General features: G+C 33.6%; 1 protein-coding gene across 1 annotated transcript in view; it reads right to left on the reverse strand.

Annotated features, from left to right (window-relative positions):
* The window catches only part of LOC140137948 (uncharacterized), a 90,816-nt gene that overhangs the window by 73,270 nt on the left and 2,368 nt on the right, over positions 1 to 15,178 (reverse strand). Inside the window, exon 2 of the mRNA XM_072159762.1 lies at positions 9,837 to 10,010. Coding sequence (XP_072015863.1) covers positions 9,837 to 10,010 — 174 coding nt within the window. The remainder of the gene's footprint in view (positions 1 to 9,836; positions 10,011 to 15,178) is intronic.

Genomic DNA, 15,178 nt, shown 5'->3' on the forward strand with positions numbered 1-15,178 from the left:
TTTATTCTCAAACTCTAATATCTACTATAAATACTCTCGCCTCAATTTCTACTTGTTGGGAGTTTTATTCACCCTTTGAAATCTACTTTAGAACGTTTTGTACTCACACCCTGCTATCTACTCTACTTATTTTTATACTCATGCTTTGCTGTCTACTGTAGATATATTTACACAGACACCTTGTCATCTACTTAAGATTCTTTTATACGCACACCCTGCCATCTACTCTAGCTCGTTTTACACTCATACCCTGCTATCTTCTGAATATACTTTTATACTCACACTTTGCTATCTACTCTAGATAGTTTTATAATCACACCTACTATCTACTGAAGATACTTTTATTCCCACACACTGATATCTGCTATATATAGGCCTACTGTCATACTTATAACCTGATATCTACTGTTGATAGTTTTATTCATACTTTGCTATCTACTTTAGAAAGGTTTTACTCACACACTATCTACTCTAGATAGTGGTATGTTCACACTTTGCACCAGCTATCTACTGTCGATAGTTTTATACTCAATAATTATTGCGAATATTCGCAATAATTATTGCGAATATTCGCAATAATTATTGCGAATATTCGCAATAATATTGCGAATATTCGCAATAATTATTGCGAATATTCGCAATAACATTGCGAATATTCGCAATAACATTGCGAATATTCGCAATAACATTGCGAATATTCGCAATAATATTGCGAATATTCGCAATAATTATTGCGAATATTCGCAATAACATTGCGAATATTCGCAATAACATTGCGAATATTCGCAATAATATTGCGAATATTCGCAATAACATTGCGAATATTCGCAATAACATTGCGAATATTCGCAATAATTATTGCGAATATTCGCAATAATCACACCACCAGTTTGATTATGTAGGCCTACTTATTAATGCAATCGGTGTTTCATGCTTCGGCGTCACGGTTCTATAACTTTATAGATAGTTTGATACTCACACTTTATTACCTACTGAAGATAGTTTTATACTTGCATGTTGCAATCTACTGAAGATACTTTTATTCTCATACCCTGATATCTACTCTAGATATGTCATCTACATCAGATTCTTTAATACGCATACCCTGTCATCTACTTTAGCTCGTTTTACACTCATACCCTGCTATCTACTGAAGATACATTTATACTCAAACTTTGCTATCTACTCTAGATAGTTTTATAATTACGCCCTCTAATCTACTGAAGATACTTTTATACTCACAACCAACTACTGAAGATACTTTTATTCTCAAACTCTAATATCTACTATAAATACTCACACCCCGATTTTTACTTGTTGGGAGTTTTATTCACCCTTTGAAATCTACTTTAGAACGTTTTGTACTCACACCCTGCTATCTACTCTACTTATTTTTATACTCATGCTTTGCTGTCTACTGTAGATATATTTACACAGACACCTTGTCATCTACTTAAGATTCTTTTATACGCACACCCTGCCATCTACTCTAGCTCGTTTTACACTCATACCCTGCTATCTTCTGAATATACTTTTATACTCACACTTTGCTATCTACTCTAGATAGTTTTATAATCACACCTACTATCTACTGAAGATACTTTTATTCCCACACACTGATATCTGCTATATATAGGCCTACTGTCATACTTATAACCTGATATCTACTGTTGATAGTTTTATTCATACTTTGCTATCTACTTTAGAAAGGTTTTTACTCACACACTATCTACTCTAGATAGTGGTATGTTCACACTTTGCACCAGCTATCTACTGTCGATAGTTTTATACTCAATAATTATTGCGAATATTCGCAATAATATTGCGAATATTCGCATAATTATTGCGAATATTCGCAATAATATTGCGAATATTCGCAATAACATTGCGAATATTCGCAATAATTATTGCGAATATTCGCAATAACATTGCGAATATTCGCAATAACATTGCGAATATTCGCAATAACATTGCGAATATTCGCAATAATATTGCGAATATTCGCAATAATTATTGCGAATATTCGCAATAATTATTGCGAATATTCGCAATAACATTGCGAATATTCGCAATAACATTGCGAATATTCGCAATAATATTGCGAATATTCGCAATAACATTGCGAATATTCGCAATAACATTGCGAATATTCGCAATAATTATTGCGAATATTCGCAATAATCACACCACCAGTTTGATTATGTAGGCCTACTTATTAATGCAATCGGTGTTTCTCATGCTTCGGCGTCACGGTTCTATAACTTTATAGATAGTTTGATACTCACACTTTATTACCTACTGAAGATAGTTTTATACTTGCATGTTGCAATCTACTGAAGATACTTTTATTCTCATACCCTGATATCTACTCTAGATATGTCATCTACATCAGATTCTTTAATACGCATACCCTGTCATCTACTTTAGCTCGTTTTACACTCATACCCTGCTATCTACTGAAGATACATTTATACTCAAACTTTGCTATCTACTCTAGATGGTTTTATAATTACGCCCTCTAATCTACTGAAGATACTTTTATACTCACAACCAACTACTGAAGATACTTTTATTCTCAAACTCTAATATCTACTATAAATACTCACACCCCGATTTTTTACTTGTTGGGAGTTTTATTCACCCTTTGAAATCTACTTTAGAACGTTTTGTACTCACACCCTGCTATCTACTCTACTTATTTTTATACTCATGCTTTGCTGTCTACTGTAGATATATTTACACAGACACCTTGTCATCTACTTAAGATTCTTTTATACGCACACCCTGCCATCTACTCTAGCTCGTTTTACACTCATACCCTGCTATCTTCTGAATATACTTTTATACTCACACTTTGCTATCTACTCTAGATAGTTTTATAATCACACCTACTATCTACTGAAGATACTTTTATTCCCACACACTGATATCTGCTATATATAGGCCTACTGTCATACTTATAACCTGATATCTACTGTTGATAGTTTTATTCATACTTTGCTATCTACTTTAGAAAGGTTTTTACTCACACACTATCTACTCTAGATAGTGGTATGTTCACACTTTGCACCAGCTATCTACTGTCGATAGTTTTATACTCAATAATTATTGCGAATATTCGCAATAATATTGCGAATATTCGCAATAATTATTGCGAATATTCGCAATAACATTGCGAATATTCGCAATAACATTGCGAATATTCGCAATAATTATTGCGAATATTCGCAATAACATTGCGAATATTCGCAATAACATTGCGAATATTCGCAATAACATTGCGAATATTCGCAATAATATTGCGAATATTCGCAACAATTATTGCGAATATTCGCAATAATTATTGCGAATATTCGCAATAACATTGCGAATATTCGCAATAACATTGCGAATATTCGCAATAATATTGCGAATATTCGCAATAACATTGCGAATATTCGCAATAACATTGCGAATATTCGCAATAATTATTGCGAATATTCGCAATAATCACACCACCAGTTTGATTATGTAGGCCTACTTATTAATGCAATCGGTGTTTCATGCTTCGGCGTCACGGTTCTATAACTTTATAGATAGTTTGATACTCACACTTTATTACCTACTGAAGATAGTTTTATACTTGCATGTTGCAATCTACTGAAGATACTTTTATTCTCATACCCTGATATCTACTCTAGATATGTCATCTACATCAGATTCTTTAATACGCATACCCTGTCATCTACTTTAGCTCGTTTTACACTCATACCCTGCTATCTACTGAAGATACATTTATACTCAAACTTTGCTATCTACTCTAGATAGTTTTATAATTACGCCCTCTAATCTACTGAAGATACTTTTATACTCACAGCCAACTACTGAAGATACTTTTATTCTCAAACTCTAATATCTACTATAAATACTCACACCCCGATTTTTACTTGTTGGGAGTTTTATTCACCCTTTGAAATCTACTTTAGAACGTTTTGTACTCACACCCTGCTATCTACTCTACATATTTTTATACTCATGCTTTGCTGTCTACTGTAGATATATTTACACAGACACCTTGTCATCTACTTAAGATTCTTTTATACGCACACCCTGCGATCTACTTTAGCTCGTTTTACACTCATACCCTGCTATCTTCTGAATATACTTTTATACTCACACTTTGCTATCTACTCTAGATAGTTTTATCACACCTACTATCTACTGAAGATACTTTTATTCCCACACACTGATATCTGCTATATATAGGCCTACTGTCATACTTATAACCTGATATCTACTGTTGATAGTTTTATTCATACTTTGCTATCTACTTTAGAAAGGTTTTACTCTCACACTATCTACTCTAGATAGTGGTATGTTCACACTTTGCACCAGCTATCTACTGTCGATAGTTTTATACTCAATAATTATTGCGAATATTCGCAATAATTATTGCGAATATTCGCAATAATTATTGCGAATATTCGCAATAACATTGCGAATATTCGCAATAACATTGCGAATATTCGCAATAACATTGCGAATATTCGCAATAATTATTGCGAATATTCGCAATAACTTTGCGAATATTCGCAATAACATTGCGAATATTCGCAATAATTATTGCGAATATTCGCAATAATATTTCTAATTTTTTTTTTTTTTTTTTTTTTGGCACTAATATGCTTCCGTAAAAATCTGAATTATTCAGAAAATAAATATTATATAACATCAGTAAAAAGATTATTAATAACAATTGAGTGCAAGTTTTTACATAGAAGTGACTTTTTAATGTCCAAAAGTCCCATTTCTGACCGTATTTGGTCTATAATTTACAGTCATTAGAGAGCTTGCGAAATGAAGTTACTTTAACTTTAACTTTAACGTCTAGAGGATTATAGAGGATTATGTATTCAAAACCACTCTGCCATTAAAGCCGCTTGAAGTTAAAGTTAACGCCAGAATCTATAGTGTGCCGTAAATTATGATGAAAATACGTCATAATTAAAACAATGGTTTGCATATTTCCTCATAGACTACATAATTACCACTTATGTATTGTCTAGTTAATATACCAATTATTGGAAATCTAATTTGGTTTGGGTAAAAAACATGCCACAAGATGCTAAAAATTACTGATTGAATTAGATCAAAATAAATTTTGTTCCAAACGTCACACTTGATATATACATTTGTGTGTGCTCATGACGTACACCAAATCAGCTTGCGGAACCAAGTTCTTGGCTTGACTTCAACGCCAAGGGGATTAAGTTCCAGTAAATGGACTGATTTTACGGGACCCAGCAGTGTAGTGAACTTCTGCGAATTGCAGCTACTGTGAACATTTTTTTTACAACGTTGCGTGTCTTATAATTACACCTCTATATAACCAAATATGTTTGTACTGTTCAGGTATTTTATTTAATTATTATTTTATTCATTTAGGCCTACATTATGTACCCCAATTCAGCAGAAAGCTGGTCTAACATGCCACGCTATTATACGCATATTATAGGCCTAGCGCCTATGGGTATTGTATGTCAACCAAATTATTCATTATTAAAAAAGGAGGCCTATTTGTTACAAAAAATAAGAATGTCAGAAAAGGAGCATCCAGAAATATGTTGGTTGAAATTCAAAATTCTGGGAGTTTTTAAAGAACAAAATGAGGATCATTCGGGGAGATATATTTAATTCGATCAGAATGCAAAGAGGAGTCCTTGCCCTCCTAAAAGAAAACTCCTGGCAACGCCACTGGGGAGTGGGAAAGTGAGGATAGATGAATAGATGGAGGGAGGGGATGATATGGAGAGGTGGTGATGGTGGTGGGGGGGGGCTAGGGAGAGCAAACAGATACAATGGGCTTGTGTCCTGATGGAAATATAAAATTGACAAAGCTGACGTTTACTGGAATAATAATTGAGCTTTTATTATAATAATATAGGCATATCACAAGAATATTTAATTGGAACATGTTTAGAAGTATAATATTAGCGTATAGCTCATAACATAGGCCTAATCCCCATTGCATTGGTCATCGCCAAGAGATGTAATCCATGTTTATTCAAACTAAGCGCCTATTGTAATAAGTGTTACCAACAAACCACTTCAGCAAACAAAAGGGAGAAATTTGATGCAGTCGCTTTTACATACCCTTCTTTTGATCACCCATTGATACACTTCCCCTAGTTTAAACAACAAGATGCTGTTGGTACAGAAACCAATCTGACGTTCGCGTTGAAGTGAAGTTGAGCAAGAAGTCGAATCGATATTTTTGAAGTTGCCGTTAAAGTTCCAGTAACTTCATTCCGCAAGCTCTCTATTATATGCCTACATACGTATACCTAACGGCACGCACGATTGGTCGACTGAACCCGTGCATAAAGAACGACGATGGCCTAGTGTTTAGGACGGGCTGATCTGCGTGACGATTGCGGTTATAGAGAAATATGTTTTTAATAATGCTGTAATGGTTTTTTAATGCTAATATTTTATTTTTGTAATTATTTGGATGAATAATAATCCTAAAATGTTCTGGTAAAGCGTGGTTTTCATGAATGAACCCCTAACCCTAGATTACAATGATATAAATAAAAATCTTCCTCAGGGCTGTAAACTTTTTGGAACCGCGCATGAGATACTGTCGAATAGTGGTTTACCGGAACAGAATTATTGTTTGCCGAGTACAGCTCTTTATTTTTGACCCATGATTATTTGAGCCACTCTAGAATCTGAAAAACTTGGCCGTTTTGTATCTTTTTCTGTAGTGTGAAAAACCCCTTTCAACATAGAACTTGGCAGTTTTGTTTAATTTTTTTCTGCAGTATGGAAACCCCCTTTCAATTTATTTACCAAGAGGCCCGGCAAGAGGGATCCTTACATATCAGAAAGCATTTTATAAGAAATCTATCCGAGGAGATGCTACTTTTCATTTTCCAATTCACTATTCACGTGGCATTTTAAGAAAATGAATACCAGACCTGGGAGGCATAATGATGATGGGCGGAGGCGTCCTATTTAACGTTAGGTTTGGACATGTGATTATTTTATTGATTTTTCAACCGGGTAAGTCGGGTAAAAAAAAAACCAAATAAAATAATTAAATATCCAAAGCTAATGCTAGCGCATCTACCTAATGTAAAATTCTGAATAGGCCTACAGCAGTTTGGAGTATTTTGAAAATAGGCCAGGCAAATTAAAAAATCACTCACCACTAATTGCAACAAAATCTCCCAAAGACTCACACATCATCATGTCCCCGAAAATCCAAGTAGTGGAACAGTGCCTAATTTGCATAAATCCAAAATGGCCTCTTATGCGGAAGTGAAATTTCAAATTTGATCTAATCATGTTAAAAATCTTACTAATGTATTCCTCTCGTCGTAAGGACTCAGAAAAAAATATCGTTTGACCTATCTCTGATAAACATTTCTTGAGTTATAGAGGGAAAGGTCAAATGTCAAAATTTGGATTCCACAGGGGACACAAATTGAAATATTCTCTGATTTTGATAAAAAATGGTCTTATATTGCTCCGCTTACCAAAACATTTAAAACAAGAATAGCTTGCCATATCTCAGGTGGTTTGTTACCTTGGTAACATGAAAAAGAAGATCAAATTTGTTCTATTCATGTTAAACATCATACTAATGTATTCCTCTCGTCGTTAGGACTCAGAAAAAGTAAAGTTTCACCTATCTCTGATGTACATTTCTTGAGTTATATGGGGGAAGGTCAAATGTCAAAATATGGATTCCACAGGGTCAAATATTGTTTCTCTGATTTTGATAAAAAAAATGGTCTCATATTGCTCCACTTGCAAAAACATTTAAAAAAGAATAGCTTGCCATATCTCAGGTGGTTTGTTACCTTTGGTAACATGACAAAGAAAATCACATTCCATTGAGCCATGTTGACCTTGACCTATTTTGTGATTTTACCTGTGAAACAGTACATCCAAAACAATGCAACTGTTAACATTTTGATTTATTTTTGTCAAAGGAACAATTTGAGACCAATTGGATTAAAATTGGAACATATTTCAATTGCAAATGCCTGTGGACCCTAACATTTGACTTTGACCTTTTGCCTGTAACTCAAGAACTGTACGTCGGAGACTGATCAAACTACTTATTCGGAATCCTTATGATGTGAGCCATACATTGGTATGCGAGCCATACATTGACCAACTTTGAAATTTCAACCCCCTGCATAAGCAGCCATTTTGGATTTATGCAAATTAGGCACTGTTCCACTACTTGGATTTTCGGGGACTTTTGATGTGTTATAATGCCTTTCTGAAATGAATGGTGGTTAAATGGATTCTGTTGCAATTAGTGGTGGGTTAACCCTTTTTTTCTTAATGTGACTACCCTAAATGGAACAAGTTTGGGTGTGTATGTGAAGTTGTGCAAAAATATTTTGTAATGTTAGGATAGGTGTAGTTTTTTATCAATCCTTTATATCCTGATAATGAAATAAGTTTTACACGCCGTCGCAAATAACATAACTAATTACCATATAAGTTTAATTCCCGTCGATCATGCCAATGCTTTTCCATGTCGCATTTTACATTATTATTATTATTATTATTATTATTATTATTATTATTATTATTATTATTATTATTATTATTATTATTATTATTATTATTAGTCCTCCTATGTAGGACTATAACGGTGATAAGCCTGTCACATGTTATGCGCACAACTCCTGTTTTGGTCAGTACTTAGTTGAGCTTTACAATGCAAATATGACGCAAAATATTCCAGCTTGCATTTTGCGTTATAATATAATATATAATATAATAATAATAATAATAATAATAATAATAATAATAATAATAATAATAATAATAATAATAATAATAATAATAATAATAGTAATAATAATAATAATAATAATAATATTAATATTAAAGGTCCGTGACCCGATCGACAGCATCATCCCCCCGATTTTTCTCATTGTTGATGAGTTTTTGGTATCATTTAATAGATTATATTACCATCCTGAAATTTGACGATCCAATTTGATGTATTTTCGGAGAAATCAAGAAACAAACAGGCTATACTGGTAGCCACCTTCGACATTCTGGGTAGGAAAAAATGATTCCGTGAATAAGAGCCGTTTTACTCCCGTACCAATTCGCACGAACGGAAATAGACCCGAAATAATGAAGGCGCTATAATGATAAACGCTTAAAACAAAAATAAAGAAATACATAAGGGATGAAATAAATACAAAACAAGACCTTATCTTGTTAAGTATGATACAAGGAATATGAAAAAAATATGAGAAAAAATTTTCCCCGCTATAAAATTAATTAATTAATTAATTAATTAATTAATTAATTAATAATTAATTAATTAATTAATTAATTAATTAATTAATTAATTAATTAATTAATTAATTAATTAATTAATTAATTAGAAATATAAAAAAAAACCGTTTTTTTCATTAAAACAAATCCTAAAATAAAAGATAAGTTTAAAATGTACGTGATGATAATATACAAAATTAAAAGGAAATGTATCAGGGTCAAATTAAAATAAAAAGAATGACATATTTTGTCACAAGATTGATGAGCGTAGTGGTATGGCGAAGCACTCGACGGGAGTTTTGTTTCTGGATGCGGGACCACAATTCATGCGTACCAACGTATTGGCTTGCTAATTGTGCTAATAATTCACCTTTACGCTGAAAGTGTTCTCGTTTTCTCACATAGATACATAAAGGGGACAATATTTGAAATTGTATGTAAGTTTGAAGACAATCCATATCCTAAACGGATTGGGTTACCCCCACCCCCCTTTAATAGTAAGAATGATAATTATACATAATAATAACAATGTATCTTACCTTGTGATAAAAACGTATCATCAGCGGGAGTAGTAGTATCATCATCCTGTGACACTGTGATAGATAAAACAGCAAACCCGGCACCCTCTGAGAACTCACAAACTGGTGGTGTCCCTGCTGTGGGTGCTGTCTCCATCGAGAAATCCGTTGGATCCACACACATATACATAGGAGCTGTTTATGGCGATAATATTGAAGTTAATATCAAATTATGTTAATAAATGAATGAATGAATGAATATACAGGATGCCCAAAAAACAGAGGCCCCTCATTGCGCCCTCTTTTTCTCCTATTTCTGAAAAGTTGATCAAATATATGTAAAGGCATGTAAAGAAACCTTGAGTTGTTAGCCTTAATAAACCGAAACAATTATATCAATCGGCTCACCACTTATGAAGATATGCTCTTTTAAAGAAATGTACCCATTTTTCACTCTGTCCATGGAGAAGGTTTGGCTACTTCAAAGATTGAAAAGGAATACCATGCATGAATATCAAACATTCCTCAATGATAACTTTATAAAACAACTTTATTTAAGGAATGGGCTTTACCGGTGGGGCATGAAACGTTTGAAAAATCAACATGCTGCAGGCTATACGCTTTCAGACGTGTAGATGTTGTGCATATTGACTGGTATACATATCGTACACACTTACCACTTAAGGTTGCTAAACTGCTTTATCGTACCACCTGAGGTGGTGTTTTATTCTAAGTTGATCACTTCAAGTGGTTTATAAAGTAAATTCAGCAACTTGACGCATACATGTCGCTTAGACGTGTAAATGTCGTGCGCATTTACCACTTCAGGTTATTCAACTGATTTCACATACCACCTGAAGTGACCTGAAGTGATGCTTCATCCCCCACTTTTCCCAAAAAAAGTTGAGATTTTTACACCACTGGATACCTCTGGCTACATAATGTTTATGTACCAAATATTTCTTGCAGATTAATTCGTTTAGCAAAAATATCGCCAAATTTGAATTTCGTTACAACACATTGTCTATGGAGCAGTGTAATACACATAATCATGCAAAACTCGCAAACGCAAAATCGGAATCAACTGAAATTTTGGAAATAAGCTTTTTTCGTGGATATCTACTGAAAATGTCATAAAAGAGGATGCTAGGATCACGAAATCCTCCTTTAAGTTGTGTATGAAGTGAATTAAGCAACTTGAGAATATATACATGGCGTACACATTGATGTTGAATCCCGGGTGTTGGCATTGGCATTTCTTGTTGATAGTCATATTAACTTACCACCAAGTGTACGATATCGTACGTGCCCGGCGTACGTGTTCCAACACAGACACTATCGGTACAACAACACACGGTCCCGTACGGTGTGCCATGAGGGCCAATATTTTCCCAGAAAAAAATATTTTTCCCAGAAATAAAAAAATTTTTCCCAGAAATAAAAATATTTTTCCCAGAAAAAAAAAATACCCCCAGAAAAAAATATTTATCCCAGAAAAATATTTATCCCAGAAAATATTTATCCCACAAAAAATATTTATCCTAGAAAAAATATTTATCCCAGAAAAATATTTATCCCACAAAAAATATTTATCCTAGAAAAAATATTTATCCCAGAAAAAATAATTTTCCCAGAAAAAAATATTTATCCCACAAAAATAATTATCCCAGAAACTTGCTTTTTTTCTTTAATAAATCAGGCCTATTATAGGCTTATAGGCTATTATATGCCTATCCGGACTTTTTACGTCACTATAAACAGGGAAAATCGATTTGTAGGCCTATAATTTCAAATCTATTTTAGTCATTAACAGGTTAGCATCTTTCATTTAAATCAGAACATGCCGACCTCACGAAGAACATGGTCCACAAGGACACCACGTTGTCTCCAGTAGCCATCACTCATCACCATTGCACCTTTCGCGCAGTGATTCGGTATAATGCGCCCTGAATGGCCCTCGTCGTACGATACGCGATAATTTCCCCAAAAAAATAATTTCCCCGCAAAATTTATTTATCCCACAAAATTTTGTATAGTTGATAGATGTTGGCTGACCTTGTACATTAGGGTGATTCACAAAAAATGAAATTGGTATTTTCAACGGGACACCCCCTCATTTTGTTCATTTTGATAATAAAATCATACCTGCAAAATATGAAAAAAATTCAAAAAAGTTTAGGGGGTGCTACCGGTCAATGAACTTTTGTACACAAAGTCAATGGGATTTATGAGCCATTTTCTTTACAACACAAAAAAGCCATGTTAATTTTCCCTGATTGTGCCAAAAATATTTGATCATAGTGTGAGTAATGTCCTTAAAATAAATGCTAAAGAAAATTGTAAAAATGTTAACCCGCTTTCCAGAAAATTGCATTTTTGTGAAAACTGTTACATTTGGGGCAAGGCAGTTGCTGGAACAGCCCAAATATTATGGTACTTGGCTAGTATAAAGTTGTGTTTATGGGGCTCTAGTTCTTTCTTCTTTTTTTAAATGTTTTTTTTTTTTGTTTTGTTTCTTTGTTTGTTTTTGCTTTGTTTTGTTTTTACTTGATCATGATTATGTGTTGTTTTGTTTTGTTTTGTTTTTGTTCTGTTATGTTTTGTTTTTGTCTTGTTTTGTTTGTAATTTTATGTAAGTGTAGTGTAATGTTTAATGTGTAATCCAGTAGTAAATGTGTCTTAGCCACTCTAGCTCTTGTCACAAGTACCTTGCACAAGGTGTAGTTTTGAACTGGCCACTATCCAATGTTGTGACCCCAATTTATATACATTTCTTTTCAACCATGGTGAATCTAATCCTTCCTGTGGTCATTCAATTCAAACAATACAAATCTTCATCAGGTATTGCCATAATGACCACCCCTGATACAGATGTATGGATTTTGATAGTTACTATTACATAAGATTTCAAAAGCTGGTATCACCATTGGGGTAAACTAATATGTGAAGGATTTTAATCTTTTTTTTTATCAACAGTTCAGTTCAATAAGGTATAAATTTGGGGTGCCTGGTGGGATTCCAGGGGATACACTCCCTCTGTCACTTTTGAAACATTTTTTATTATTACAGTCAACTATGAACTTTAATTTGGTAAAAACCCATGTTTTCACAAAGTTAGGTATATCATTGAACATTTACTTCAGTTTTGCAAGCCTGGTAGACTTTTTAGGCCCTGAAATAAGCGTTTGAAATTTTTGACCAAAAATCCCATTGGCCCATTCCATGTCAACTCAGGGATGTGCACCGCAGCACCTCTTCAATTTTTTTTCTTTTTTTTCTGTGTGGTGGTAGATATTGATGAGAAAGTAAAATCCTGAAAATTTGAGCTTCATATTCCATTTCGTTTTCCCGTGGCATCAATTTGAAATTTAGGGGGTCAGCGTAAAAAATGTGTCGCAACGCGAAAGATGATGTTTGAGGTTCATAAATGTACAAAGGGAACCCTTTAAAACTGTGAAAAGTATGTATTCTGGGGTACTTTTTGGTGTAGAATTCAAATCTGCTATCAGTCTGAGAAAACTTGTAACTCCTTTACTTTAAAAGATATAGGGCCCTCAAAATGCAACTTCGTCCAACCAGGACCAACTTTAGGGGGGTCAAAATGTAAAAAAAGTGGTTTTCCATGGGTAATATCTCAGCTAAATGTATTCTAATATGCTCAATATTGGATAGGATGTCCATTACTCTTATCCAGGGCTCTGACTGGCCAAAAAATTGACGCTAAAATTATTTTTACTTTTGGAGTTCTGAGATCAAAGTTGGTCCTGGTTGGAAAACCACTTTTTTTTTGAGGGCATTATGATCTTTTAAAACCAAAGGAGTTACAAGTTTGCCCCACCATCAGATTTGAAGGTATGTTGAAAATATGTTCTTGGACATACTTTCTCAAAGATATTAAAGGGTTCCCTTTATACATTAATGGACCTCCAAACGTCGTCTTTCGCGTTACGACACATTTTTCATGCTGACCCCCCTAAATTTCAAATTGATGCCACGGCAAAACGAAATGGAGTATGAAGCTCAAATTTTCAGGATTTACTTTCTCATCAATATCTACCACCACACAGAAAAAGAAAAATATTGAAGAGGTGCTGCGGTGCACATCCCTGGAGTTGACATGGAATGGGCCCATTGACTTTGTGTACAAAAGTTCATTGACCGGTAGCACCCCTAAACTTTTTTGAATTTTTTTCATATTTTGCAGGTATAATTTTATTACCAAAATGAACAAAATGAGGGGGTGTCCCGTTGAAAAATACCAATTTAATTTTTTGTGAATCACCCACGATTTTTATTTATATTGTTCAAAATATTCCCTCCCAAAAATATATATTAGGAAGTAATATCTCCTTGTACTATCCTGAAAATAGCAGTTTCATATTTTGTTTCGTTCAGCCACGAGAGTGAAATGAAAAATCAATTGTCATTCACTCGAAGCCAAATGTGAGAATCAACAAACAGCACTATATATTTTGATTTGTTAGTAAATGGGCCTGCATTGTAAATCTGAAACTGCAATTTAAACCTTTCTTGTGAAATATTTTTTCTGAGAATTTTTTTTTTTTTTTGTGGGAAATTTTTTGGGGGAATTGTTTTTTTCTGGGAAAATTTTTTTTTTTCTGGGAAAAATATTTTTTTCTGGGAAAAATTTTTTTTTTGGGGAAAATATATTTTTTCTGGGAAAAATATTTTTTTTCTGGGAAAAATATATTTTTTCTGGGATAAATATTTTTTCTGGGAAATTTATTCTCAGATAAATTTTTTCTGGGAAAATTATTTTTTCTGGGAAATTATTTTTTCTGGGAAAATTATTTTTTCTGGGATAAATATTTTTTCTAGGATAAATATTTTTTTCTGGGAAAATATTTGGCCCTCATGGTACACCGTAGTCCCGGGCACACGGTATCCCAGTGGCGCTGATTAGTCGGCAGTAATTTACTATGCTGGAGAACGTATACAGAGTACCATAACTTACTGTGATTGTTTAAACTAAAGTGGCAAGGTTTCCGTGTCACCCCGATTTTTGTAGACATACAATTATATTTAACTTTGATTTGTGAAATGTATCACGGAATCTGAACACGGAATTTGGTGTTATAAATCACGGAAAACTTGCCACTCTTTTTAAAACCATAATTTTATATCATTATTATTTTCTATAAATTATTTTTCAATCAAGCACGAATAGATAAAATCCCGGGGATAAAATCAAACAAAAACTTCGAAAATCACCGGGAAAAACACCACACTGACGGTACATACATGCAGGGGCGTAGCCAGCTTTCTTGGTCAGGGGTAGCAAAATAAAATTTTGAGGGTACAGAGGAAAAATAAATTGCAGTTGCATCATACATACCGGTACA

Source organism: Amphiura filiformis, chromosome 2, assembly GCF_039555335.1.
Source record: "Amphiura filiformis chromosome 2, Afil_fr2py, whole genome shotgun sequence".
Lineage (NCBI taxonomy): Eukaryota > Metazoa > Echinodermata > Ophiuroidea > Amphilepidida > Amphiuridae > Amphiura > Amphiura filiformis.